This window comes from Suillus fuscotomentosus (genome assembly GCF_016647785.1).
Source record: "Suillus fuscotomentosus strain FC203 chromosome Unknown F5891scaffold_12, whole genome shotgun sequence".
NCBI classification, from domain to species: domain Eukaryota; kingdom Fungi; phylum Basidiomycota; class Agaricomycetes; order Boletales; family Suillaceae; genus Suillus; species Suillus fuscotomentosus.
This window is the reverse complement of record NW_024539524.1, coordinates 245326-271896: the sequence shown is the minus strand read 5'-3', so window position 1 is coordinate 271896 and position 26571 is coordinate 245326. Positions and strand designations below refer to the sequence as shown.

The 26571-nt window shown below is 49.0% G+C and overlaps 9 protein-coding genes across 9 annotated transcripts; 5 read left to right on the top strand and 4 right to left on the bottom strand.

Moving 5' to 3' along the window:
• The first annotated feature begins 324 nt into the window (after positions 1–324).
• On the top strand, positions 325–799 carry F5891DRAFT_76341 (uncharacterized protein). The gene has a single exon (XM_041373171.1). The coding sequence runs from the start codon at positions 426–428 to the stop codon at positions 681–683; it is 258 nt and encodes an 85-aa protein (XP_041229136.1). The 5' UTR covers positions 325–425; the 3' UTR covers positions 684–799.
• Positions 800–2094: 1295 nt separating this feature from the next.
• On the top strand, positions 2095–4235 carry F5891DRAFT_946806 (pyridoxal phosphate-dependent transferase; the record flags this gene model as incomplete). Its single annotated transcript, XM_041374697.1, has 3 exons — positions 2095–2613; positions 2681–3364; positions 3417–4235. The coding sequence occupies 3 exons, from the start codon at positions 2095–2097 to the stop codon at positions 4233–4235; spliced, it is 2022 nt and encodes a 673-aa protein (XP_041229135.1).
• A 1553-nt stretch (positions 4236–5788) lies between these two features.
• On the top strand, positions 5789–8269 carry F5891DRAFT_1017017 (pyridoxal phosphate-dependent transferase). Its single transcript, XM_041360977.1, has 3 exons — positions 5789–6364; positions 6427–7110; positions 7160–8269. Exons 1-3 carry the CDS (start codon positions 5816–5818, stop codon positions 7979–7981), a joined length of 2055 nt encoding a protein of 684 aa, XP_041229134.1. The 5' UTR covers positions 5789–5815; the 3' UTR covers positions 7982–8269.
• A 1968-nt stretch (positions 8270–10237) lies between these two features.
• F5891DRAFT_1185176 (CHAT domain-containing protein) lies at positions 10238–13847 on the top strand (the record flags this gene model as incomplete). The annotated part of the gene is made up of 5 exons (XM_041366529.1): positions 10238–10277; positions 10333–10483; positions 10539–10678; positions 10717–10832; positions 10890–13847. The coding sequence occupies 5 exons, from the start codon at positions 10238–10240 to the stop codon at positions 13845–13847; spliced, it is 3405 nt and encodes a 1134-aa protein (XP_041229133.1).
• A 286-nt stretch (positions 13848–14133) lies between these two features.
• F5891DRAFT_76089 (uncharacterized protein) lies at positions 14134–16710 on the bottom strand. Its single transcript, XM_041373158.1, has 12 exons — positions 16655–16710; positions 16364–16605; positions 16084–16303; positions 15737–16021; positions 15443–15684; positions 15336–15396; positions 15140–15285; positions 14859–15036; positions 14679–14806; positions 14587–14629; positions 14446–14534; positions 14134–14379 (listed from the first exon to the last, which is right to left on the bottom strand). Exons 2-11 carry the CDS (start codon positions 16450–16452, stop codon positions 14487–14489), a joined length of 1440 nt encoding a protein of 479 aa, XP_041229132.1. The 5' UTR covers positions 16453–16605; positions 16655–16710; the 3' UTR covers positions 14134–14379; positions 14446–14486.
• F5891DRAFT_1016994 (pyridoxal phosphate-dependent transferase) lies at positions 16640–19165 on the bottom strand. The gene is made up of 3 exons (XM_041360976.1): positions 18601–19165; positions 17853–18536; positions 16640–17801 (listed from the first exon to the last, which is right to left on the bottom strand). The coding sequence occupies exons 1-3, from the start codon at positions 19117–19119 to the stop codon at positions 16980–16982; spliced, it is 2025 nt and encodes a 674-aa protein (XP_041229131.1). The 5' UTR covers positions 19120–19165; the 3' UTR covers positions 16640–16979.
• Positions 19166–20651: 1486 nt separating this feature from the next.
• F5891DRAFT_947163 (uncharacterized protein) lies at positions 20652–21281 on the bottom strand (the record flags this gene model as incomplete). Its single annotated transcript, XM_041374722.1, has 2 exons — positions 20652–21126; positions 21187–21281. Coding segments are annotated over 2 exons (570 nt in total), but the record flags the coding sequence as incomplete, so codon positions are not given.
• A 497-nt stretch (positions 21282–21778) lies between these two features.
• Positions 21779–25160, bottom strand: F5891DRAFT_1016977 (SNF2 family N-terminal domain-containing protein). The gene is made up of 16 exons (XM_041360975.1): positions 25102–25160; positions 24966–25053; positions 24805–24914; positions 24310–24741; positions 24166–24255; positions 24013–24116; positions 23727–23966; positions 23580–23676; positions 23389–23527; positions 23089–23329; positions 22867–23035; positions 22549–22811; positions 22384–22488; positions 22266–22330; positions 22118–22216; positions 21779–22062 (listed from the first exon to the last, which is right to left on the bottom strand). The coding sequence occupies exons 1-16, from the start codon at positions 25110–25112 to the stop codon at positions 21928–21930; spliced, it is 2388 nt and encodes a 795-aa protein (XP_041229129.1). The 5' UTR covers positions 25113–25160; the 3' UTR covers positions 21779–21927.
• A 66-nt stretch (positions 25161–25226) lies between these two features.
• F5891DRAFT_1016972 (thioesterase) lies at positions 25227–26225 on the top strand. Its single transcript, XM_041360974.1, has 3 exons — positions 25227–25374; positions 25432–25576; positions 25637–26225. The coding sequence occupies exons 1-3, from the start codon at positions 25310–25312 to the stop codon at positions 25880–25882; spliced, it is 456 nt and encodes a 151-aa protein (XP_041229128.1). The 5' UTR covers positions 25227–25309; the 3' UTR covers positions 25883–26225.
• Positions 26226–26571: the final 346 nt, after the last annotated feature.

The window sequence follows — 26571 nt, the reverse complement described above, 5'->3', positions numbered from 1 at the left end:
TATTCTATGTGCCGGGTCGTACCAGATAGGCTAAATGCCTATCGTCTCATGTGAGGTAGTAAATGATATTGACGGGTACTAGTATGGCCCGGAAGACATTGTAGTCAATGATCCTCACCTGTACGATATAAATAGTATATGTTACTACATGGTTAAGGTCTCGGACATCCGAATCTGCATGTACAGTTGCGGGGGTACTTCGTGTCACAGTGTAACTTTGCATTCATCCAGTCCGATTCGCCGGTAAGGAGAACACGAAGCCCCCAAAAACACTGACATGCCTGCCAGTGTAGTCATATTCATATTGCCCAACAGGAGCTGGTTCTTGTAACACTTAGTCGGATGACTCTTAGGTGGAATGCCTGGGGGTAATATCAGGAAGAAATTTAACAACGAGTCCGACGACATAATGTTGTTATTTTGTTATGCGTCACCTTACTACCCACGTGGTGCTGATTGTAAGGCTGCTCGTGGTCCTTTCCATTATGTCCATCGGGCTCAGTGAGAACACATACTTAAATTGTCTCCGGAAAGTCGGCCTGAAAAGGAGGAGTCCAAGATTCAGAACAAGCCCATTGTCGCTTGCCTATACTTTACTTCCAATGTGGTCATTCTTCGTTCTGAATTTGCGCACTGTTCAAGTTGAAATCACTAGCTATTCAATGGGCAACAGTTTTGATTAAAACACACACCAAGCCATGCCACCAAACCATTTCTTGGCATGATTGCTAGTTCGCGGAAACTGTCACGAACGTGTAGTTTTGGCTACTAATCGTGAGATGAGATGTTTTTGAAGGCATGCTGAACACCATCTCGTTTTCGTACGGGTGATGTGTCTGACTATCACAGGATAAGTTTCTTAGTAAATCATTTCAAGTTGTTTCCTACGGACGAACAGCGTAAGGATTCGACGTTTAAGGTCTGTTATCATGGAAGGGAGACATCGTTAGCAACTGGACTAGCAGGATAAACACGGCAGACTGTTCTGGTACTGCTAACGCGGCATAAGTGTGGCTTGTCAGGGTGCTGCAGGTGCATTTGGTTTCACAAGGTAAGGAGCTTGTCGGGCGTGGCGCGGCGGGAAAGGCTTCGATTTGGAGGTGACGGAACATCGAGGCTTGACACGATACTAACTTGAAAACTTGAGAATGTTACACAACGCGACTCATCTGGAAAGAGAAGTATACCAGGCTCCTTCCCGCGACCACTTTGCGAGCCAGGGAGACGCGGAGGTGTGAACTGATGTGAATGAATAATACCATCATGATTTGGTCTTCTACATATAAATTGTCACGTGCCACAAGAGGTCAACGTAGATGGCCAAATACATGTCATCATCCCACTACTATACTATGTGCCAGTGACTGCTCAAACTTATTTCGTCTTCTCTCGCAGTCCGCCCTGAGTCACACGTCACACTCGAAGCAGCGTTAGAAAGGGGTAGAAATGAGCACGGGTGAGCTATGATAAGCCATGATGCATCATGTATGATAGCGTCGCGTTAGAAGCGCGGCCCGTCAGGTGCACGGACAGGCTGGGCGTCGTGTGTAGCATGCTTAGCGTGCAAGTGGTGATGCCACTTTCGTATTGACTGTGATCAACTATACTTCCGCCAAATGGCCCTAGACCTTCAATTACTACCGTTCTCCACTAACAATACTAGTATTCGGAGTCTCGCGAATCACGCAAGGCCCTCTGGCTACGGATGACCGCTTGGCCTGATTTTTCAGATGATCAGCGATTTTTGTATCACGTGGGTATGAATGTATGTACCTTCATCCGTACTGACGACACTGTCTTTCATAATAGAACTGTATTCTTGTCGGCAGGAGAAATTTGCTCCCGAGATTCTGTCGATGCGCGGTGCTCCACATCATCGATCGCTCGGTCAGTCGTATGATTGAGTTGCTTCGACCTGTATCTATATGGGGTTGTTATGGTAAACCAGTTCGGCCATCTAGGGATCGGATTGTGATCGCTGGCGAGTTTTTCCCCGCATAATATTATGCTATAGGTTCGACCTCATAACATTGCTGTTCTTTCTGTTCTTTCATCATCCTCAAATGGCGGTTATTCGTTCAACAGGATACGAAGATGCCATATCCCATCAAACTAAATCTACCATCCCCTTCTCTATATATTTTCGAGGAGAAAAAATTGCTCAGCAAGTCACCATCAATGCCGATGGCAGCGTCGTATCTTCCTGCTGTTCAACAGACAAACGTTCGCGGACGCAGTCGCGACAACTCTTCTATACCATCAACCCCTGCACTTTCCCTCTCGCCTTCCATCACAGCTTCCTACGAGGACAACGCCCTCAGCGAGGACGATGAGAACAACTGCCTTGTATACCCCATTACACCGCCTACCTCCGAACAGATCTTCACTACCGTCCACACAGAGTTTGGTCATTGTACGAATGAGGTATATCGATGCGTCTCTAAGCATGACTATACGAAACCTTTCGAGGAGCAAACCATGGAGGAGCCACCATACTATATCGTCTTCGCTACACACATAAGCCTGTTCATTCTCCACTTGTTAGGCCATATGCGCGACTTCTTCGGAAAGCGGTTTGCGAAGTCTTATTTCGCCCACCTGGTGCCCCAGAATGTATGTGCCATCTTTTGTCCTCCTCAAACTTGCTCATTGTATACAATTTATTTTGCTCCATGCGCAGGGCTATGCGCCGTTGAATACAAATTTTGATTCGTTCTTCACTCGGCGGCTCAGGGGTCGTATGACTGACTGCCTGTGCCAGCCCGTTACGGGTGTTCCCGGCCGCACTATTGTTATCCTCGACCGTCACTCCATAGATAACAACTATACTCAGACCTACACTGGTGGCAAGACACGTGCGCTGAACATTTCGTCGTACAATTACCTTGGCTTCTCCCAGGGTGGCGGCTGCTGCTCAGATGCAGTCAAGGAAAGCATACGCCGATATGGCGTCTCCAATTGTGGCACACGTCTTGAGGGCGGGAGCTCTGAGCTCCATGTATCTGCTGAAGCCCTTGTTGCGCGTTTTGTCGGCACGGAAGATGCATTGATCAGCTCTATGGGATTCGCCACCAACTCTACCTTCATCCCTGCGCTGGTGGGAAAAGGGTCCTTGATCATTTCGGACGAACTGAACCACGCTAGTATCCGCATTGGTGCACGACAGAGTGGCGCATATATCCGGATATTCAAGCACAATGATATGTCAAGCCTCGAGTCCCTGCTGCGTGAGGTAATAAGTCAGGGTCAGCCCAAGACGCATCGTGCGTGGAAGAAGGTCTTGGTTATCGTCGAGGGCTTGTACTCCATGGAAGGCACGGTTTTGAACCTACCTAAGATTGTCGAACTGAAGCAGATCTACAAGGTCCGTCCTGCAATGACAGTTATTTGTCGCGATGTTTGATCTTCTGTTCAAGTTCCACCTCTACATCGATGAAGCGCACTCGATCGGTGCGCTTGGTCCTCGTGGCCGGGGTGTGACGGACTACTTCAACATCCCTCCTAGTTCTATCGATGTCTTGATGGGCACTTTCACTAAGTCATTTGGTGCTGCTGGCGGATACATCGCGGGGCCGAAATCTCTTATTGACTGCCTCCGACTGCGCGGTCACTCCTGTCCATATGCAGAAGCAATAGCGCCCCCGGTACTCGTCCAGATTGTTGCCTCGATGGCTAGCATCATGGGTGTTGTTTCAGCACCACGACCAACCAATTCCACCTTTTCTCTTAGCCCTGTGGGCTCGATTGTTACGCCGAGGGACAAAACAAAAGAGCTTTTAGGTATGGTACCTGCAAGCAGCCTGCCGACGTGGATGAACCTTCCTCCGGCTCTTGCAGACGGATCTGAAGCTCGTGCGCGTATCCGCCGTCTTGCCTTTAACTCTCGTTATCTGCACGCGGGCCTTAAGAAACTCGGCTTCATCATCTATGGACATTCCTTCAGTCCGATCGTTCCCCTGCTCATCTTTAACCCTGGAAAATTGCCTACGTTCGTGCGTATGATGCGTTCATACAGTCCGCCGATCGTCGTCGTTGTCGTAGCATACCCCGCCACTCCGTTCGAGACGGCCCGTGCGCGGTTCTGTCCCAGCGCGTCGCACACAAAGGAGGATATTGATATAGTGCTGCGTGCATGCGATGAGGTGGGTGAAATTTTGGACTTAAAACATGGTTCGGGCGAACGATGGGAATCAACACGGTCTGCGAGCGTGCCGTGGAGCTTGTGCACTCTGTGAACGTTTGAACGCCTGTGTGACTGTCTCCCCTAGTGTTTCCCTGATCCATCTACCTATGCCCATCCATCTATATTGCATATGAACAATCTAACTCAGAGGAGGGAATCAAGTGCCAGCACTGTTCCTCTTGGCGGAGCCCTCCAGTCTTGCTAGTAGTAGGTATTCTCTGACTGGGCTTAGTCACGGCTCAGGGCCATCATAGAAGTGGAGGTTTAAATTCAAACACCATTCGTAGAGTTTACAAATCCTCTGTTGTGCCTGTATAAGCAGCGTTCTGTATTACCTTGGCAAAGTCATTCTTGAGCATTTCGAGGGATCTGAGAAGCAGTGGCTTGGCGGGGTTCGCTGACACTCAGACAATATTTGATGAAGTCGCAGGAGTAATTAATTCGCAATGAAGATAAGACTTGGTCCTAGAGCGCTGCCGCTTGCAGGTCCTACACGGTGTTAGCAACTGCAGGTTCCCATTCTGTGATGTGTCTCTCGCTGTCTGGGTTTGGGGCTGACCCTGAGCATAATAAAGCATTGCTCTGATTTTTATGTGAAAGTCTGCCGCACGACCTGTACAATGTAATTAGCATTGCAGGAACTCGAAAAATACATGGTCATACCTTGTGTACCCTTGCAGCTACGGTAATATTCTTGCAGGCGCCATTTACGAAATCCATAAGTGCAGCCTAGATCCCGGACTCAAGTTGCCAAGGGTTGGTAGGCGCTACCAGCTTGCCTCGCCCCATGCATATACTGCACCCAGTTAAATTCAATGTCCGACATCGGAACTGTTTGATGCACGTGACGAAAATCTGAGCACGGTTCCATACGATTTACAATTTCAACGTTTGACGGTCTGACCATACATGGCCGAACTCAATTCTCAGATCTCAGGCCTCAGGCCTCAAGGCCTCAAGCTTCAAGCTTGCAAGCCCCGTCGCTGAATTACAGACTACTTATAGGAGGTAATGATTTTGTACGCTGCGCTGCGCTACCATATTTTAGCCGACAAAGCAAAAAAATCAAAATACGCCCTGGCAGCAAATATATGATAACATAACGTGGTCCGCCGGTTTTCAGTGACTCCTGGTGGCACACATCCCATGGCCAGATGGCGATAATATCGTAAATTATTCTGACACTCATCGAACCGTTTTTTTGCTATTGGATCGCCATATTGTGGTAACTCTTTCGCACATGACTACCACCCGAAACTTCCTGGCAGCTCCGGTCTAGTTGTCGACAGCAGATCTCTACGCGTCAGCCTGAGAGCTTGGAAATATAACAATCGCTGTCGCCATATCGTTTCCTTCAACGGTTACACATACTATGATCATCGGCAGACTTCATGGTAATCATACCATGACTACGTGGCAGCTAAATTCAAAGGGGAAATCCTTTAACCTGTCATGCGGTTTACGGTTGCTCCATATTGTCACTGTTCTGCCAGCGTCCGTCAGATCCGTCCAGCATCGCGATTACACCAACTCATCATATGTCCGATGAAAGCTTGTCCGCATATAATATAAAACGAGCAAGGTGACATCGCAGCCCTGTCCCCCTGTTACTCCATCTCTGAAGCTCGACAGATGTTATTTTTCCTTGAACAGGACAAGGAAACGCCGTCTCTCATGGCATTGAATCCGCCATCCCCTTCTCCGTCCGTCTTCAAGGAGAAAGAATCGGCCAGTCAGTTACCATCGATGATGAAGGCAGTGCCATACTCTTCTGCTGTTCAACAAGCAGATTCTCGTGCTCCCGCTCATGATAACCCCCACCCGGCACCAACCCGTGTGTGTTCCTTTTCCTCCTCTGTCACGACTTCATCAGAAGACACTGTCGTCAATGAGGACGATGATGACAACTGTCTCATGAACCCTCATACGCCGCCGACATCCGAGCAGGTCTTTACTACCCCTCACACAGAGTTTGGTCACTGTGCGAATGAGGCTTATCGTTGCGTCTCTAAGCATGACTACACGAAGCCGTTCCAGGAGTGCGCCATCGAGAAACCCCCACTCTATGTTTGCTTCGCTACCTGCGTAAGCATCCTCACTCTCTACTTGTTGGGTCGTTTGCGCGATTTCTTTGGAAAGCGTTTTGCAAAGTCTCGTTTCACTCACCTTATGCCCCATAATGTATGTGGCATCTCCTGTCCTACTCAACCTTGTTTGCTACCTTCATTTTGTTCCATATACAGGGTTACGCACAGTTGAACTCGGACCTTGAATCTTTCTACCTTCGACGGGTAAAGCGTCGCATGGATGACTGCTATGGCCAGCCTATCACAGGTGTCCCTGGCCGCACTGTTCTTATCCTCGACCGCTATTCCCCCGATTACAATCATACCCAGATCTACACCGGTGGCATGACACGCGCCCTGAACATCTCATCGTACAACTACCTTGCCTTCTCCCAGGGCCGCGGCAGCTGGGCAGATGCAGTCGCGGAGAGCATCCGCCGATACGGCGTCTCCAGCTGCGGTACACGTCTTGACAGTGGGAGCAACGATCTTCATGTGTGCGCAGAAGCCCTCATTGCATATTTTTTGGGCACGGAAGACGCCTTGGTCTGTTCTATGGGTTTCGCCACCAACTCCACGTTTATCCCTGGACTCGCGGGGAAGGGGTCCTTGATCATTTCCGACGAGCTGAACCATACTAGTATGCGGGTTGGAATACAACAGAGTGGTGCGGCGGTCCGGATATTCAAGCACAATAATATGGCAAGTCTCGAGTCCCTGCTGCGTGAGGTGATAAGTCAGGGTCAGCCCAAGACGCATCGTGCGTGGAAGAAGATCTTGGTCATTGTCGAGGGTTTGTACTCCATGGAGGGAACACTCGTGAACCTCCCTAGGATTGTCGAGCTGAAGCAGAAGTACAAAGTATGTAATACAATTGCCGTTGTAATACAATGTTGAGCTTCCATTCAAGTTCTACCTCTACGTTGACGAGGCGCACTCAATCGGTTCGCTCGGTTCTCGGGGACGGGGTGTGACGGACTATTTCAACACCCCTCCTGGTTCAATCGATGTTCTGATGGGCACGTTCAGCAAGGGTTTCGGTGCAGCTGGAGGATATATCTCAGGGCCGAAATCCCTAATTGATGCTCTCCGCCTGCGCAGTCACTCGGGTCCATATGCGGAAGCCATAACGCCGTCCGTGATTGCACAGGTTGTTGTGTCGATGGCCAGCATTATGGGTGTGACTCCGGCACCACGACCCACCAAATCCACGCTTTTCCCCAGCCTTGATAGCTCGATCGTCGCGCCGAAGGAAAGCGCAGAGGAATTCCCAGGAATGGCGCCTGCAAGCATGCTGCCGATGTGGATGAATCTTCGGCCGTCTCTCGCGGACGGATCTGAAGCTCGCATGCGTATGCGCCGCCTTGCCTTCAACTGCCGCTATCTCCACATGGGCCTCAAAAAACTCGGCTTCATTGTGTGCGGGCATGTCTCCAGTCCGATTGTCCCACTGCTTATCTTTAGCCCGGGAAAATTGTGCTTGTTCGTGCGTATGATGCGTGCGCGCCCCATACCAATTGCTGTCGTTGTCGTAGCGCACCCCGCCACTTCGTTTACTACGGGTCGTGCGCGGCTCTGTCCTAGCGCATCACACACAAAGGAGGATATCGATATCGTGTTGAGGGCGTGCGACGAGGTGGGCGGCATTCTGGACATGAAACATGGTTCATGCGAGCGGTGGGGAATTGATGAGGTTTGTGAGCGCGCAGTGGAGCTTGTGCACTCTGTGTGAACGCCTGCATGACTGTGTCGTCAGGTGTCGGCTCGGCCTTCATTTATTTGTCGCTCCCCGCCAGCTGACACTTCGGAGAATTTACAAATCATTGCGCATATCGTTTAATTTCGGTGAGATACTACATTGACGACCACGTTGTCACGACGTTTGCTTGTACAACGACAGAGTATGAAGTTGATGCGAGTAGAGACGGACGGAGGCTGCGAGAGGCTGCAAGAGACAAACGTAAGGACTCAGTATAATAGACTCCATTATAGATGTATAGATGTACCTGCGAGAGACAAATGAAGGACTACGGTAAACGTTAGGGACGGTTGAGTATGATAATGATAATGAGTGCGAGTATCTCACCTTAGTCTGAGTATAATAGACTGAGGTGGAACGACCAGGGATGGAAGACTATATACCTGTCTGCGTTAGTGACGATGTAAAATACGAGACCGTTGCATGCTACATCGAAATATCCAACAGAAGTATTACATTTCACGACAGCACTCACAGCTTTCTAGAGACACATGATGTTTTGTATTTGCGGGCCATGACAAAAATTCGACTCTCATCTTTCACCATTCAGCTCAACACGCTTGACAGTGTATCCGACACAGGAAGCAGGAGCCTCGTACCCACTGGTCAGATGATCGAGTCCGCAACCGCAACCTCAACCTTGTCATCGATGGGATCAGTTGGTCGCTATTCAAATCGCCGCCAGAAAGTCATACCAGAAGGTGAGACTCACCTGCGACCAATACAGATCAGAGTTCCTGTTTAGTCAAACCTGGGAACACTGCAGCTGTCCCTAGTACTATCGACCTCTGTCATTCACGCTTGCAATCAACTCGTCCCAGGAATTACAAACCAAGCCCTTCACGACAACGAACTACCTCGTTTCACTCATGGAGCAAAGGACACGCACTCACCAGGGTCAACATTGCCGTATGCATCCACTTCTTGTCGATGGCATCCGGAAACATTCGAAGACAGTCGATCGCTAATTGAACGCAGGGTTCACATGCCTTGGCAGCTGTGGTGAGAGCCTGCCGAGATTGATAACAATCACGAAGGTATTACACCGCCAATAGTACGGTGAATGATTATGGAACCGAGAGGACGTCACTATAACATAAAAACCCACCAATTGCTTGATCACATAGCATTTCATACAGCTCAATCTTCCGGTATCGCTGAATACGAATAAATCAGCGAGGCTGCAACAACCGTTGCACCAGATATCGCATCATGATACGGTGCAACTGTAATGGTTGTTTCAATCAAGTCCGCCTTCATCTGAAAGCGTTTAGCCGACCCTGCTATCAACTGAGAGAAGCTTGTTTCATATGTGTGAATGGCAGAGTTCAAGTCTGACGTCTGTACCTTGAGTTATAATTACAGACTCGTTTCCGCAGTGTGAACTCTAGGGAACTAGCGTGTGGGAATTTATTACGCTCCCTTCCTGCTCTCTTCCGTAACAAGCATGATCAACTGACTGTACTTGTGCTGAACTCTAGTCTCGCACAACCCCGCAATTGGTTCCCTCTTGGTCCTACTTTCGTTCTTGCAGGCATCCCGACTTCTCTCAGTCACATTCGGTGTTTATATAATCTCCTGTTGCGGCACACTGGCAGTGCATTAGGCTCTTCCATATGGCATTCGAGCTGTACTCGCACAGACCGCCGTCTCTGTTTTCATCTCACTCGCGATCATCCACTCCCATTGTATCAGTTCAGTCGAACTCATATAAACTGGATCAGCCCTTGCGTGCGTTTGATGTTGTCTCCAATGGTTTGTAATGTTTACACTACGAAATATAATGGAATCTTCATTTTGCCTCATAGCGTGGTAAATGAGTTCTCTGACTCGGGACGATACCAGTTATGAAATAGCTTAGTGGCAAGGAGCATCACATGACATATTAACACTTGCATGTCCACTCCAGCTCATTGCTAGTGCTGATCAGCAGCCTCCGGCCCTGGTGTGCTATCTTTCGCTGACGTGACTGACCTTGACATTAACTTACGTCCATTTCATTAGCACACGTCGTTGCCGTTAGCCTGTATATTTTGGTCTGACACTAGAATGAAGGCCAGCGTCTACGGTGCCGAACAGCAATCGGTGTACACGTGTAACACTACTCGAATTCCCTAAGCTCTCCCTTTCACCTGAACTTCATACATAAACCTCATATCATCTTGTCCTACTCGTTCCACCCACCAAGCACTCAGCCCATCCCCAGTCTCTTTGTCATTTCTTGACATCATGACCAGTAGCTGGGAAGGGCAATCTATCATATTTGAAGGTCGGTCTCCATATCGCCTCGGTATTTGTTTCGTGATCCTCACGTTCTGCTACAGTCGTTGGTGGGAAGAAAATCAGTGTCCCCTCCGGGCGGATACCAGCAGGCATTTACGTGTCTGTCAATGTCGACTCGAAGAGATGCTGGAAATCAGCTGTGCGGGTGCTATCATCCGACAGTTTTGTAGTATGGGGTGATACTGTGACCTTGTAAAGCCTTTTACATGCACTTGTAGATGTGATTATCGTACTCATCGGCTTGTAGATCCCCAGATGTATCACCTAAGTTATCGGTGGAGATTCGGGCATCTTTCGAGCTCGGCCGAATGCTAGGTCGTGGGGAACTCGTAGGAAAGCTTGAAGTGTCGTGGGAAGGGCTGCTCGATCGTGGTGACGAGCCTTTCGGTGAGTGATCTGCTTCACACTCATCCGCGTCTCCTCAGAGTCCCTCGTGATCGCAGATCTATCGTTTCCGCCCATTCGGGGTGTCTGTCCTTCTCTCACACTGAAAGTCGCTTCTGGGATTGCTCGCGCAAATGATGGCAGTGTGCCGTTTGATGTGAGCGACACCGACCTTCGTGCTGTTGGCATTCTGCTGACAGAATGCAAATTTTAGTCTATCGATGACTGCAGAATTGCTCGAGACACAGATATGGGCCACATACGATTATGCGACTACATGAGAGGCAGGGGTGGGGTCCAAATCCTGGACGATGCTATGAACTATTTTGAGTTAGTTCTGGACCAGTGTCCGGTCGATCATCCAGACCATGCGGCAGCTCTCACTAACCTTGCGTGGGCCCGCCTTCAAGGGTATATCCGCAAAGATCTTCAAGGCATTTACATTACTACCACTTTGTTATGCGATGCCCTTGCACTGCGTCCGCGAGGCCACCCCGACCGTCCAGTTTCCCTTTATTATCTCGCCGAAGCATTGATTTGGCGCTACAGCTATCATTCTATCACCGTTGATATCTTCAAGGCAGCCCAGCTCTGTCATGAGCTACTGTCTCTCTGTTCTGAAGACACCTATCTTCGTAGCATTGCGATCGGCAAAAATGGTGTCGATTATGTGATACGGGCATGCAACAATCTTCCCATAGATGCATCCGATGAAGATATCTACCTTCGACGAATCGTACTCAAGCTATGTCCTCCGGGAAATCAACACAATCCCAGCGCCATTGACAAGCTTGCAAAGGCAGTAAAAGCACGCTTTCGACAATGCGGCTTCGATGATCTAGATCGGAACGTACAACTTGGTCGTGAAGTTGTTTCTATGTGCCCCGAGGGAAATCCCAACCGTGTTACCTACTTGATTAACTTCGCCGTATTCCTCCGTAACCGCTTCGATCACCAAGGGGGATCTCATGACCTTGACGAGGTCATCTCTCTCTATGAAGAAGCGCTGCCACTACGCCCTGTTGGGCACGAATATCATGATGCGTCATTGGATGGCCTGGGGCGCGCCCTCCTCACCCGTTTCAATGCATGCAATGACATTGATGACATAAATAGAGCTGCCGGCCTCTTTCGCAAAGCACTAGCGTCATGCTCACCTGGGCGCCCAAATCGTGACACCAAGCTCAACAACCTTGCTGCCGCGCTCATAACTAGACATGATAAATTACATGCCAGCGAGGATTTAGATGAGGCCATTGATCTGTGCCGCAAATCGCTTCTGTTGCTACAGCAGGACGATCATCCGGAGCGCCACAGAAATTTATTCAATTTGAGCATGGCACTGTGCTCTCGTTTCGCGCAAACACGGAAGAAAAAAGATGTTGAGGAGGCCATTGGTCTTTGCCAAGATTCATTGGTGGCTTTACCACCACTGCACGCGGACCGTTATTTCAGCTACAAATGGCTCAAGGAGGCCTATCTGTCTCGTTATCGGATCCTACCTAACGCTGTTGATCTGTCACTTGCAGTAGAGAACTTCAGATTGGCTTCGAATCACCCTACTCAGGGATTTCCAGAACGCATCAAGGAGGCTATCCAATGGGCTCGCCAATCGGAATTCTATGAACACGAATCTGCCCTTGAAGCGTATCAAACATGCTTAGACCTTTTCAACAACCACGCGACGCAATCCTCAATTATTCTCGGTCGCAATACTGCAATCGCCATTGATAGTGCTCAATCTCTACCCATGAATGCAACATCATGCGCTATTCGTCGTAATGATCTGCAACGAGGGGTTGAACTTGAGGAGCAGGGTCGCGACCAGCAATGGTCGCTGGCCTGTCGACTTAGGGCACCACTGGACGATCTCAAGTCCATCAATATCCCGCTAGCTCATAGACTCTCGGAGCTCAGCAAGAGCCTGTCTGATGCTCGGAATTCTGCAGGTAATGCAGACCGGGATGATGCTGATCGGGCAGAAACGGAGTACAAGAGACTTACGACACAATGGGAAGCTGTAGTGGGTGAAATCCGCAATCTGCAAGGTTTCTCGCGGTTCCTGCTCCCGCCATCATATGAAGATTTGCAAGTGGCAGCCCGCCACGGCCCAGTCATTATTCTCAATGCTAGCGAATACTCCTGCAATGCCATCATTGTTTCAGCGTCAGGGAAGCCCCACCACGTTCCCTTCCCGTCTCTCACTCTCACAGATCTGAAGATGCTCAAGAAGCACTTCACGAACGTGATACGGGACACGGCTCGCATGGACTCAAAGGAGCCAAGGACAGCACTAATAGCACTGCTGCGGACGATATGGGACGAGATCATGCTACCTATTGTCAATGTACTACAGCAGGATCTGAAATTACCGAGTGGCTCTCGAATTTGGTTATGTCCAACAGCAGCCTTTACATCCATTCCTCTTCACGCGGCCCACCCATTTCGAATGAATGCAGATCGCTCTGGGCGGGAACCGAGCCTGGAGGACCTCTACATTTGCTCTTACACTCCAACACTTTCTGCTCTGATCAGAGCTCGACAGACGATGACGACACGTGTCACTCCTTCCTTCGCGGCGATCGGACAAGATCAACCTGGCGCAGGGCAAGGCACGGTCCTCGCTGCTGTCGAAACCGAACTTGAGCTTGTCCATAAACATGTTCCTCCTAACGTCAAGTTCACTCATCTTTCTGGCGACAAAGCTACACAAGCCGGTGCACTCGAAGCTTTGCGATGCAACACCTGGGTACACCTCGCTTGCCACGGCAAGCAGGACTATGAACATCCCTCCAACTCACGTTTCGTCATGAGAAATAAACCCCTCACGCTGCTTGACATCGTGGAGAATGATGTACCGCAAGCCGAATTCGCATTCTTGTCGGGGTGTCATGCCGCCCGCGGCGATGAGAAGACGCCCGACGAAGTCATTCATCTCGCAGCTGGTGTACAGTTTTCGGGATTCAAGAGCGTTGTCAGCACTCTTTGGGAGGTTGATGACGCTGTTGCAAAACATGTTGTTGAAGCTTTCTACGAGAACATGTTCAAGGATATGGACGGGGGTGTCATGAATTGCACGAAGGCGGCCTGGGCACTCAACAAGACTACTTACGCAGCGAAGAAGAAAGTGCTGCTTGAGCAGAGAATTGGTTTCATTCATATCGGACTGTAGTTTTCTAGCTTCTCGGACTCATTGTAGGACAGTGTTGATGTGGGATTCTCTACTATTCGCTCGAACAATTTGCGGCGTGCTTCCGGTATCGTTCTACTACGATTCTCTTGATAACCTTGTCATCTATCATGTCCTCGTATTCTGTTGTCCTTACGTACTCAGTCTGAACATTTGCTCGGCAAATATTTGAATGTTTGCGGTACTAGTTGTAGGTCTTCTGTCGAAGCTGGGAATGCCAAGTGGGTTCCGAGATTTCATACCTTATTGTTCTAATAGTGGTCTCAAAAACTAGCTACTAGTGGGGCATCACAAGACATGATAGAAGATAGGAATTAGTGCTCATTGGTCACCGGTCTGACACTGGTCATGGTTGACATTCGTCTATATAATATCAGCGGTACTAGTGGATATTGGCTGCTTGTGTTATTAGTAACCAACGCTTACCGAATAGTTGGAGTGCCGGGGCATTGACCAGGTCCAAGAAGTTATAGACAAATGCAAATGATCTGAAATCTGCGCACTTGGCTGACACCTTCATAGCGCCAAGAATTACTGCTGTTATTCCGTGAGATGGTAGCCATATGCGGCGTAAATTCACCAAATACAACAATTGTAGAGCTTCCTCTTCTGTTACTTGTGTCATGCAGCAGCGCCAACCTCGTACAAGTAGGTACCTAGGACCTTCGTCTATAATAGGACCATAAATTATCATTGACGTTTTCCTGATGAACCCACTCACTCCTTCAATGAAATTCGATCGATCCAGCTTCTCGTTGGTCGAGCTGGGGAATATGTCAACCAGTAAATAGGGGTCATGAAAAAATCACGTACTGAGCTCCGTCATCTGCTCTGCCCATAGGCAGTAATAATACGTTTACGCCCAGGCTCTCCGCGAATGTCAGCGTCACGGGGATCGAGCCTCCCTCACGTGTGTAGTCTGGTGTCTTCTTATACACAGCCTGAACGATTTCTAATTCATAACGTGGAAGAGAATCAGTGTTTCAGACACACCTCGATAGCCTTCTTTGCAGCTTCAAAGTTCCAGTGCTTTACGTCTGCAACCCAAGGTTTACCGCCGTGTAGGTACTCTATCTCCATCTTGTTCTTGCTGTTAAACTTCGCAAACTCTGCTTCGAGGTATGCATTGACAAAGGGTATGATTTTCTCCGGAGTTTGGGGAGGAACGAGGCTGGTAAGATCGATAACACGTAGATGTTATACCGAAAATGATGAAGCGAAGAGAAGAGCCACAATCAGCGTGTGGAGTTATATGAAGTGGGGAATGAAGTCACCGAATACTGAACTTCCCGCCCACTTTGGCAGGAATGACAGTTTTAGCTCCGACCGCTGAGAATGCCCCCTCAATGCCGTGTAGGGAAAGGGATGGCTGACGCATTCGGCCCATTAGCACGGTAGTCTTTTCCGATGACAGTGCCACCTTTATGATTCAGTCAGATGCGAGCAATCGTCAAAAGAATGGCCACTTGCCTTTCCACCAGCAGCCTCTTCGATATCATCTATCGTATAGTCCATCTTCTGGTAAAGCTTCCTACGTAGAATAAGTCTAGATCTCAATGAAAAGTTTGGGCACGCACAATTCCTCCTCGTCATGGGGTGGGACCATGTCGTCAATGCCAGGAATCAAGATGTCTCCGTTATGATCCACAAGCTTGCTCATGAGCTTGATCAAATCTGTCATGGGTTCGTGCACCGTCCTCCCAAATAACCCTGAATGCAGATCTTGACCGGGCCCAGTAATATTGATGCTAAAATACGCAATACCACGTAACCCATATGTCAGTGCAGGGGTTCGGGTGTTCAGCCAGTAATTGTCACTCTGTTTCGGGCATCAGTACACATCTCCACACTGGCAGGCAACGATCACGCACGATGCACACGCAATCAACCCCGTCAAACCACCCGTCCTTACCCTTCTTCACCTCCTCCTGAATGCATTCATCCAACCCCTCACTCCCGTTCTCCTCCATACCCTCAAAACAAAATCGTACATTCACAGGCATCGCAATCCCTAGGTTCTTATGTGCTTCTAGGACATTCAACCAGCCCAAAATCGGGCCCTTATCATCTGTCGAGCCACGACCGATCAAGCGACCTGAATCTTCGTCCACCACAAGCGTGAACGGATCTGTCTTCCAGCCGTCCGTCTTCAGTGCCTGGTTTCTGCAGTTCAGTACTGTGCTCTTTAACACAACACACACCGCTACAAAGGACTCACAGGCTGCACGTCGTAGTGTCCATATATCAACACTGTCTTCTTCGCAGGGTCGCTCCCCAGGCGTCCGATAATGGCCGGAGGGAGCTGCAGCGTCTGCCCCTGCATCTCATGTGTGCCAAGATCTACGAGCTTAGTCTCGACGCCAAGCTCATTCAACTGGCCGTTCAGCCAATTTCCCATCACAATGACGTCCTGGCGTCGAAGAGCATCGCTGCTGATACTGTACACATGGGAGTCTTGAATTAAGTCGGGAAGTTGTGCACGCGAGTACAGAATCTACCTTTGAATAGCAACGGCATCGCCTAGACGCTTGATAAACGCATCTGCGTGCGTGTCGATGTAGTTGTTGAAGCTTGTTGGAGCTGGCATTGTCGTTGCTGGTGAAGAGATACCGTATATGCTACGATCTAGGCGGGTCACTGGACCGATAAGATGAAGTGTGCACGCCAAGCGTCCCACTTATATCAGTGACTGTGCTGCGGCCCGGATCTTCAAAGGCAACGAGCGCTATTGGTCAATCAGCTGTCCCCAAGTTAGTCGTCTCTTTATACATCGCTAGCACCACGCGCACCACCCTCTTCTCATTCCGTCCATCATCAGCAAATGAAATGCGAGACCAATAATATATCTGCAAGAAAAAGGTAGATAAAATGTTTTGAACAGAAGCAGCCTAAGACGCAAGTAAGGACGACGTCGTCGTGTGGTAGTGTATGTACTGAAAGAAAGCCAATATCCAATATCCAGAATCCTCGTTAATGTATGTATGTCATTTTTCTCGTAGCTTTCATCATCTAACCTGTATAGTGATCACCTTGTATTGCTTCGTCGTGGAACAAAGTCGCCGTCAATAACTTACATGAAGAGGGCAACAGCAAGGGAAACAGTTGTGCAGGCATTCACACAGAGTGTACAAGCTCCACTGCGCGCTTGCAAACCTCGTCGATCCCCCACCGCTCGCCTACTCCATGCTTCAGGTCCAGGATGCCGCCCACTTCATCGCATGCTCGTAGCACCATATCGATATCCTCCTTTGTATGCGATGCGCTAACACAGAACCGTACCCTACTGGTAACAAGCGGAGTGGCAGGATACGCCACGACAACGACAACGATCGGCGTGCTCCGCGAACGCATCATGCGCGAGAACATGCTCATCTTTCCCGGATTGAAGATGAGAAGAGGGACAATCGGGCTGAATGGATGTCCGTAGGTGATGAAACCGAGTTTCTTGAGGCCCTGATGGAGATACCGCGAGTTGAAGGCAAGACGGCGGATACGCATACGAGCTTCAGAACCGTCTGCAAGAGCCGGATGGAGGTTCATCCACGTCGGCAGCATGCTTGAAGGTGCCATCCCTGGAAGCTCCTCTGCACCATCCTTCAGCGTGACGATGGAGCTAGCAGGGCTGAGCGTGAGTGTGGACTTGGTCGACTGTGATGACGGGACGACGCCCATGATGCTAGCCATCGACGAGACGACCTGGGTGAGAACGGGGGGCGTCATAGCTTCCGCATACAGTCCGGAGTGACCATGCAACCGGAGAGCATCAATAAGGATTTTAGGTCCTGCGATGTATCCACCAGCAGCACCAAAGGACTTGGTGAAAGTGCCCATCAAGACATCGATCGAACGAGGAGGGATGTTAAAGTAATCTGTGACACCGCGTCCATGGGGACCCAGCGCACCGATTGAATGTGCCTCATCAACAAAAAGGAAGAACTTGGATAACATATCAACATTATAACACAACACACTAACTGCGGTACACACCTTGTACTTCTGCTTCAGTTCGACAATTCTGGGCAGGTTTACGAGAGTGCCTTCCATAGAATACAAACCTTCGACGATGACTAAAATCTTCTTCCACGGACGATGTGTCTTGGGCTGACCCTGACTGATCACTTCGCGCAACAAGGACTCGAGGCTTGACATATCATTGTGTTTGAACATCCGGACCTGCGCATCACTATGGCGTACACCGACGCGGATACTGGCATGGTTCAGTTCGTCGGAGATGACAAGGGATCCCTTTCCCACGAGTGCCGGGATGAAAGTAGAGTTGGTGGCGAAACCCATCGAGCTGATCAATGCATCTTCCATACCAACAAAACGTGCAACGAGGGCTTCGGCAGATGTATGGAGCTCGCTGCTCCCGCTCTCAAGACGCGTGCCGCAAGTGGTAACGCCATATCGACGGATGCTTTCCTCAACTGCGTCTGCACAGCCGCCACGGGCCTGGGCAAAACCGAGATAGTTATACGAAGAAATGTTCAGCGCACGGGTCTTGCCACCGGTGAAGATTTGAGTGTGATTGTTATCCGTGGAATACCGGTCGAGGATAACAATAGTGCGTCCCGCAACACCAGTGACAGGCTGGGAGAAGCAGTCATCCATGCGACGCTTAAGCCGACGGGTGTAAAACGAATCAAAATCCGAGTTCAATGGCGCGTAACCCTGGGTACAAAATGAATTAGATGATGGGGAGCAAGGTTGAGGGGGAAAGAAAATTGCAACGCACATCATGGGGCATAAGGTGGGTAAAATAAGACTTGGTAAAACGCTTTCCGAAGAAGTCACGCATATGACCAAAACAGAGGAGAATAAGGTAACTAATATAGGTGGTGAGGAGGATATAATATGGAGGCTCTTCAATGTTGTGCTCTTGCACAGGTTTGGAGTAGTCATGCTTAGAGATGCAACGATACGCTTCGTTTGCACAATGACCAAACTCCGTGTGAACGGTGGTGAAGACCTGTTCAGATGTTGGGGGCGTAAAGGGGTACGCGAGACAATTATTCTCATCGTCCTCGTTGAGAATGGTGTCTTCTGATGAAGCTGTGACAGAGGATGATAGTGAAAGTGCAGGGGTTGATGAAACCGAAGAATTGTCATGACTGCGAGCGCGCGTATCTGCTTGGTGAACAGCAGAAAGGTAGGACGCTGCGGTCGCCATTGACGACAACTGGCTAAGCGATTTTTTCTTTTTGAAGATGGAGGGAGAACGTGATGGCGGATTCAACGCCATTGGTGAAGGCATTTTTCTTGTCCTGTTCAAACTACAGAACGAGCACGGTGAGGAACGGGGTAACTTATAACAACCTCGGAAAGGGATGGTATAAAAACTTTGCTTATGTCAGAAATATACACGCCCCCCGCCTCTCAGATCTCAGAGCTGATCGTAGTTGGCATCTCTCCGCTTATCTCACTCATTACTCACTCTTGGGAACATTTTAACTCTACCGTCTTCCTCTGTTTTGACGGTGCAACAAATCACGTCGACCATTTATTTTGAGTATGATGACAGTGGACATCCCTACTGATTGCGCCATCTAGCCATTACACCGTACCGACAACGCGAGAAAATCGACTTCAAGCGCGGCTGAGAAGATTCGATGTGCGTGGTATGCTTCCACATGTCAAGTCTATTGACCATGGAGGTTACTCAGCGCCATGTACACAATTGTCGTATTTCAATCGAGCTTAGAACCGATGTTTTGTATCGCACAAAATCCTGGAAGGAACGACTATTTTCATAAGGTCTGGCTGGGAAGGCTAAGGTAATATTTTCAAGGTGACAAGCTATATAGCAGGAAACTTGCCACCGCCGTCTTGCCTTGAAGTCAGGACTCAGTACTTACTCCTGCAATTCAATACCTTCCTTCTTCTGCTCACAAACTATAAAGGTCGACGCCACAAACCCTTCGCGCACTTGGGAAGCGATGGTTATGGCTACTTTTTCAGCTGGTACCCTTTCAAAGAGTACCAATATTGATGATAGACATTCGAAGCCTTATCTTCCTTCGGTAACATCTAGTCCTTCTCGCCAATGTCAATGCCACTGTCCCAACCCTTCCTCGTCTCGCCACCTTCGGAATGGTCTCATTCCCTCTTGTCATTGCCCGACAGCAAGCGAGTCCATTGCGCTGCAATAACACCCAAAGCGTAGTCTTTTTGCGTAATACACTGGCCCGTAGCTTGTAACAATCGTGCTGGAAGAAAAAAAAAACAGGTAAGCAGTGTATTAGGTGTCCCTCGTTCTGCTATATGCATAACCGAATCTTCAGAGGGTCTACGTAGCGCCCCCCTCTGTGAAGACTAATGCTCAGATTAGCCAGTTGTCCCCAGTAATAGTTCAACTTGCGGCGCAACCACGCTCAACCACCCAACTACAGGTCCAGACGGCGACGCAACGACCTGCTCGAGAAGACTATGTTATTGGCACGTCTCGTACTCTGGTATACTTCATGTTGCACTCGCGTCACTGTCTCCGCTGCTCAGCCTGCTGCCTCTGAGTCGTGATGTAACTGTTTCCGATTTGATGTGTAGTTGGTCAAGCCATCAGAGTTTGAAAGATATCGAAACTCGCTGCTCTGTCTTGTTCGCACCTGAGGCTCATGAGAAGTCGGGCCGAGAGCTTCAACTTGTACATACAGTAGTTGACGTGCGGCGAGTTGGCGTGAAAGAGCTCTCCGACTCAAAAGCGCGTTGCATTAAGTTAGGGCTGAACGTGTACAAGACAAAAATACAACGATCAATTAACAGTAAAAACCTAGCTGAACACCAGAAAAATCAACTCGAAGTCCGTGGTAACATACTCGAAGATGTGATGTTCTGGTTCTTCCCATTCCTCCTGTCACGAAATCCCTTTGGAGGGAAATCATTGGTCCGACCCACCCCTTTTTCTGTATCTGACGGACCTGTAGGAGCACGCAGCACCGCAGACGCCGTAGATCCAGCATCTGCTCCCTTACCACTACCGTTCCTCACCGGCACCCCGCGTCGGCTTTCCAAATCATCACTGCCACGCTCGCCCGTTGTTCCGAATATTCGATTACGAGCTTCTTGATACTGAGCCTCACGCTCAGCAAGAGTGTTGCGCGTCTGCGAAGAGAGCGAGGTAGTGAAATTCGAGGCTGATTGCGAGGGAGAGGGCCGTTTCAGGATGCGCATCGTCGGTTGGAAGGCAGCTGGGGGAGGGGGGACGACGCATGTCCCGGTGCTTGAGGGAGATATGATTAGTTCTGGCATGGGTGCTTTGTTGTTTCTGCAATGTGCAGAGGAATTAACGCTGGGGCTGACAGCTGAAGGAGAACAGTGGACTCACGCGTCTTCCCAAACTTTGGCGTTATCTTCTTCCTCATCTTCGTCGTTATCCCAGTCATCTGGAACGATTCGTTGGGCCTTCCGCTGTGATTTAGTTGCAGCGCCTAGGCCAGAGCAATCCTAAAGAGGTACCGTCAGGTCTCGTGGTCCAGTATCAAAGATCATTACTTGCACTGGGCTGATCCCAAACGTCTGCAGATGTGGATCCTCGAGAGCTGGTATCGATCGTGTTCATCTAGGCTCTAGGATTTAAAGATTCAACTCTATCATGAAACGTCTATGATAACATCAAACCACTGTCAGTGGCTCTGCACAGCTGCAAGCTCCGCTGACAACCAGCACGTGGCCACTGACCAACAACGTTGCGCCAGCTGAGTGACCTAACATACCTACTCCTACGTGAACGAGTGCAAGAGGAAGGCTGCAATATGTTAGACCCAGACAATTGAATAATATATATATATGATCACAAACAGAACATCGACTCCAGTAGTTCGAGACCCAAGCTACTCTGAGTCTTGCAATTGGCTCGGCACGAGCAACGCGTCACCGACAACCAGAAAAGGAAAATCAATATTTCATCGAACATCACTGCTCAGCGCCAACGCTCAACAGCATTTATGTAGAACAGCATTGCACACTAGCACGAAATGATACGTAGATCAAAACAACAGCGAGAACAGCATAGACGCATACGATCGAAACCAAGACCTCAACGTGTCTAGCACGTACGGACATTCAATCATTCTTCATCGTCGTCATCATGGTGCGCCCCAGGCCTGAACAACGCCAACAAATCATCCATGCCGAGTTTCATATTCTTCATCTTCTCTCCACTCAACGCCGCTTTCGTAAGCTCGCGTTTTTTCTCTTGAAGCTATATAGCGCCATCGCTCAATTACAGCTTTAATTGCAAATGTTACATGACTTACCTCAAGGATCCGCTCTTCGACGGTCTCGGGAACAGTGAGCTTGAAGATATTGACTTCGCGTGTTTGCCCGAAGCGATGAGCACGATCGAATGCTTGGTCCTGTCCCTGCGGTTAATCCTGAATTCGAAAAAGTGAGTCTGGGACGGACCTCGAGCGCAGGGTTCCACCACATGTCAACGAGGACCACATTATTGCAGCAGGTCAAATTCAACCCTAGAACGCAAAGATTAGGAACTCGCCATCATTGTGAGTTGGAGGGAACGTACCAGTACTTCCGGCCTTGAATGAAATCAGGATACAGCGCGTGTTCTTGCTGTTTCGAATTTTCTCCAGCGATGCCTCACGCTTATCCTTCGTCATGCTTCCATCATCTGCATCGCGCCATCATAGCAAATCAAAAACCTCAAGTGACGAGAAGTCAAAAAACATACATCGGGCAAACTTGATTCCCTCCGCAGTCAAAAATGGTTCGATCAGATCCAGCATGCTGGTGAATTGAGAAAAAATGATCGTTTTTTCAGCACTCTCGCTTCGTTCATCCACGTCCCGAAGAATTTCCAACAGCTTGCGAATCTTCGCCGAATCCGGAGGTAAGTTAGGATCACGAGCAGTTGGTGCGGCCATAGACTTGCGTCGGGCCTTGGCAGCGATTTCGGTACAGTCGGCACAGTGATCTGAATCGGAAGAGGTGAGGCTGCGCAAAGAAGACGAGTTAGAATTTCTACTGTATGTCAGCGAAGGTAACATACTTTGCCTGACACAACTGGCATTTCTTGCCGTTCGAGACGCCCATCTGTCCTAAAAGTGCTGCAAGCTCGTCGGCATCTTCATCACCATCATCGCTCTTAGTGGGGCGAGGCTCGGCAGCCTCAGAGTCGATGCGGTAGTCCTTGTACACAAGGGACGGATGGTTGCAAGCTAGTGAACCTGAATTAGCATGTGATGCAACGTCAGTACACGAGCCAACCTACCCTGCCTTAGTCTCAGGAGCATAAGCAACACGTGGGTATAATTCTTGGATGCTTCGTTGGCCTGAACAAGTTTGTCAAGTTCGTTGGTCATGCGTTTCGAGAGCGTGTTGTAAAATGCTTGTTCGTCTGAATCAAATTTGCATTGAATAACAGTCAAATGCCGTGCCGGAAGGGATATGATAGGTTTTCCATTAAGGACCAAATCCTTGGTTCGTCGGAGCATAATGGATTGGAGAACGACCTGCACAAGAGGTCGAGTTGTAGGGCAATAAATCAATACACATGCACAAAAGGACTCACATGAAGTCGTTTAAGGGCACGTACTGGTCGCCCAGCCTTAATAGGCTGTGCGATCTGTTCGTTGAAGTTTTGCCAGTCGTTGAGCGGGCGCACACGGATAAATTTGAGGAGAGAAAACAGTTCGTCCACTGTATTTTGCCTGAAAAGAGATTTGTAGGACTGCCTTCACATAACGCGAACTTTAAACGCACATGGGTGTGCCTGTAAGACACCAGCGAAACTTCCCATCTAGTTCGCAGCATGCAATAGCCGCTTTCGTATTCCTGTTCTTGATATTGTGTGCTTCATCTTTATATACACGTCATATGATTATTCAGCCAACTCGGGTGGCGACGCACCAAGGACAATTCTAAACCATTTCACGCGGAACAATGCGTCCTTGCCCTTTGCCCTTCCAGGCTTCTTCCTCGTAACGATCTCATCAGAATCAGAGTCCGAGTCTGATTGGGATGCTGCCTTCTTAGATTTCGACTTGGTCTTGGATTCGTCCTTTGCGGGAGGTGCAAAGGTCGCGTATTCAGAGGCTACAATGGAATACGAAGTGACCACGACGTGTGCAGACATGAGTTTCAGAGGGTCTGTGCTGCATTAAGTTGAATAGCGTTGAGAGTGGAAAGCACCCACCCGTGGTACGGCTTTGTCCATGGTGTTCAATCACACGTAATCCTACAGCCATCTTCGCGATCTCGGAGGCCCATTGAGAGACGAGCGCAACTGGACAAACGACCCTAGAAATCATGGACTTAACAAACAAAATATCAAAAACAATTGACCTACAAGGTCGTGGCAGCCCAACCGTCAGCTTTATCAGATTTTTTGGCACGACCATCGACGATTCGCGTAAGTGTCTGAATAGTCTTTCCGAGACTGCACAAAAAATGCTTGACTACACGCTAGAAGCAATAGTGCTGACAGTCTTACCCCATATCGTCTGCAAGTATTCCACCTCTCTTCTTACCTGTTTCTTTATCACGCATCCAAGCACGACCAAGGACCTGATGCGGGAGAAGTGTAATACCATCTTGGAAGCCTTCCACAATGGCTTCCTCCATGTCGATCTCAATTTCGTCATCAGGGGTGATACTGTCTTCTACAAGAGCGCGCAATGCCTTTTCAGTCTCGGTAGCGGACATCCGGGGCTCGTAGACGTATGCCTGATGGGACGCATCCACCGCCGAATTGAAGTTGGAAGGGCCCGGAAGAATATCACGGTTTGAAGGAATGTGAACAGGTGCTGGTACCTGTTTGCGCTCGAGAGGAAGCACGGGAAGGGCCTGTTTCAAGGTATCCATGACGAAATTGTTACGAGCAGCTTGTGGGAGTTGAGCAGAGGATCGCGACTGGGTACTAGGTCTATTTAACAGCATCACCCAAAATTGTGAGTCGCACGCCACGCTGAGAAAAGCGAATACGTACAAGTCCTCGTTTTCTTCGTCAGAAGATATTACGATTGTTGTTCGGCCTCTGTGTCGAGCTGTCGGTGCCACCGTTGAGGTTGCAGAAGATGTAGAAGAACTTGAAATAGACTACACGATATTGTGTTGAGTGAAGAGATAAAGTTAAACATGAGGACGTACGATTACGCTTGGCAGTTCTGAAGTCTTTGCATCAGTTGGTTTCTTGAACTCTGGGTATAAGCTAGGGTCAAATGCCATCTGTTTGCGACTAGAAAGTTGCTCAGGTATTATTCATAATCTTAGACATGGTACATACAGGCGTTCCATGGTGGTAGGTGGTTAGGGTATGGATTAGTTGAAGATGGTTGAATGATCGCGGTTGAAGAAGTGTAATTAAAACAACGCGTCGCACTTAATTGATCGTCACGTGGTCGTTTGTATTACATACTCAGTCCAGTCAACCCACGTCCACATTTCCAATAGGTATTGGGTACTACGTCGGATTGCTCGCACGCACCACTGGCATGAGCTCACACCGTGCACACACACGTTCCGACTACCTTTTTTTCCTCTCCTACCGAACTCGCTGGTACAGTCCACTCTCCTTAATGATTACACGTATACATGAAACTTAACTCATGTCAAGGATTGATAACGACCAGTACTCACACGTCAACAATTCCGTCTACTACCACCTCTTTGATTCTGTAGTCAACACTTTTCTCATCCAACGATGCGGACTCACCCCTGATTCTGCCCAAATTGGACTGGTAGTCTCGTCCCATTGCCAGGTAAGTACTAGTGTCAAACGGCTCTACGCCCTGATCAGGTGTTCACAATTCCAGTAATAGTTTTTCTCCCCCCTGTCATTTCCTCAGGTCCTGGATCTCGGCCTTCGGGTAGTGAAGCTCGGTTCAAGTTCTGTGACGTATGAGGTCGCGGTGTTTGAGGAGGGAAAAGATGCACCCGCAGCTGTCGGGGGTTACACACATGTTTTTGTTGAACGGGGGTCCAGGAAGAGCAGCCCCATGACTGATCTTCTGCGGGAAGGTCTTTCAAGCCTCTTATCGACCAATGAGAGCTTGTCCAAACTTTGAGTGCACTTACACTAAATGGTCTTGGAATTCTTCGAACTCACCAATGAACGAGAGGGTGCTACGACAAGCAGGCTTACCTGATTCCCTGATTTTCTAGTATGACAACTAGTCTGACCTCTGCACTTTCGTGCCACAACTCTGGTGCTCGCGTGCCCTCCACATGACCATCGGATGTGATTCTATGTCCCATAATTTGGAAGGCCTTCCGAGATTATGACTACCGCTAGTAACAATATTATAATATATGCGACTCCCCTGTTCTAGATCTGTTGTTATCGTGCCGCGTATAAGCGCTGTGACTCCACCATCGAGTAATTTCAATACACTCACAACTTTCAAGGTATCTTTAGCCAGGTCCCGATTCAGAAATAGGAGCCTTCGTCTCAACGCATGTTCAGGAAGTTCTCGTGACCAAGCTCTGGCACACACGCTTGACAGGACCGTTCTCAACACTGCGATCAATGTCTTTGCAAACTAAGTACAGCCAGCCCTCACTGGCACATCCGTCTATGAGACGTTTCGCGGATTAGTTTTCAAGATGAACTATGTGGTCTCCCAGTCGGAGTCGAACATTGTGTGCATGTAGAAAATTCAAACTACTAATGTACATTTTTAGTTTAGAATCCATAGAACTTGTTGACCAGAATCAGGCTAGCTGCGCAGCGGAAATCACTTACATACATGCAGCT

Bases quoted from the DNA above. Each gene is read 5' to 3' on its own strand.
- F5891DRAFT_76089 (XM_041373158.1), bottom strand. From the start codon at position 16,452: ATGCCAGCTCCAACAAGCTTCAACAACTACATCGACACGCACGCAGAT. The intron at 16,304-16,363 runs GTAGATTCTGTA...CCATGTGTACAG, and splicing joins GATGCCGTTGCTATTCAAAG to TATCAGCAGCGATGCTCTTC. The intron at 15,286-15,335 runs GCAAGTGGCCAT...TGAATCATAAAG, and splicing joins AAGAGGCTGCTGGTGGAAAG to GTGGCACTGTCATCGGAAAA.
- F5891DRAFT_1016994 (XM_041360976.1), bottom strand. From the start codon at position 19,119: ATGCCTTCACCAATGGCGTTGAATCCGCCATCACGTTCTCCCTCCATC. The intron at 18,537-18,600 runs GTGCGTTGCAAT...TTTTGTACCCAG, and splicing joins CCCACCTTATGCCCCATGAT to GGTTACGCGCCATTGAACTC. The intron at 17,802-17,852 runs GTGTGTACCGCA...ATGTTATCCAAG, and splicing joins AACTGAAGCAGAAGTACAAG to TTCTTCCTTTTTGTTGATGA.
- F5891DRAFT_1016977 (XM_041360975.1), bottom strand. The intron at 24,742-24,804 runs GTACGTATTCGC...GCTGTTAAATAG, and splicing joins GACGAAGAAAACGAGGACTT to ACCTAGTACCCAGTCGCGAT. The intron at 22,063-22,117 runs GTAAGTCATGTA...GGCGCTATATAG, and splicing joins TCGAAGAGCGGATCCTTGAG to CTTCAAGAGAAAAAACGCGA.
- F5891DRAFT_76341 (XM_041373171.1), top strand. From the start codon at position 426: ATGCGTCACCTTACTACCCACGTGGTGCTGATTGTAAGGCTGCTCGTG.
- F5891DRAFT_1016972 (XM_041360974.1), top strand. From the start codon at position 25,310: ATGAGCTCACACCGTGCACACACACGTTCCGACTACCTTTTTTTCCTC. The intron at 25,375-25,431 runs GTACAGTCCACT...ACTCATGTCAAG, and splicing joins CTCTCCTACCGAACTCGCTG to GATTGATAACGACCAGTACT. The intron at 25,577-25,636 runs GTAAGTACTAGT...TTCCAGTAATAG, and splicing joins TAGTCTCGTCCCATTGCCAG to TTTTTCTCCCCCCTGTCATT.
- F5891DRAFT_1017017 (XM_041360977.1), top strand. From the start codon at position 5,816: ATGTTATTTTTCCTTGAACAGGACAAGGAAACGCCGTCTCTCATGGCA. The intron at 6,365-6,426 runs GTATGTGGCATC...TTCCATATACAG, and splicing joins CTCACCTTATGCCCCATAAT to GGTTACGCACAGTTGAACTC. The intron at 7,111-7,159 runs GTATGTAATACA...CTTCCATTCAAG, and splicing joins AGCTGAAGCAGAAGTACAAA to TTCTACCTCTACGTTGACGA.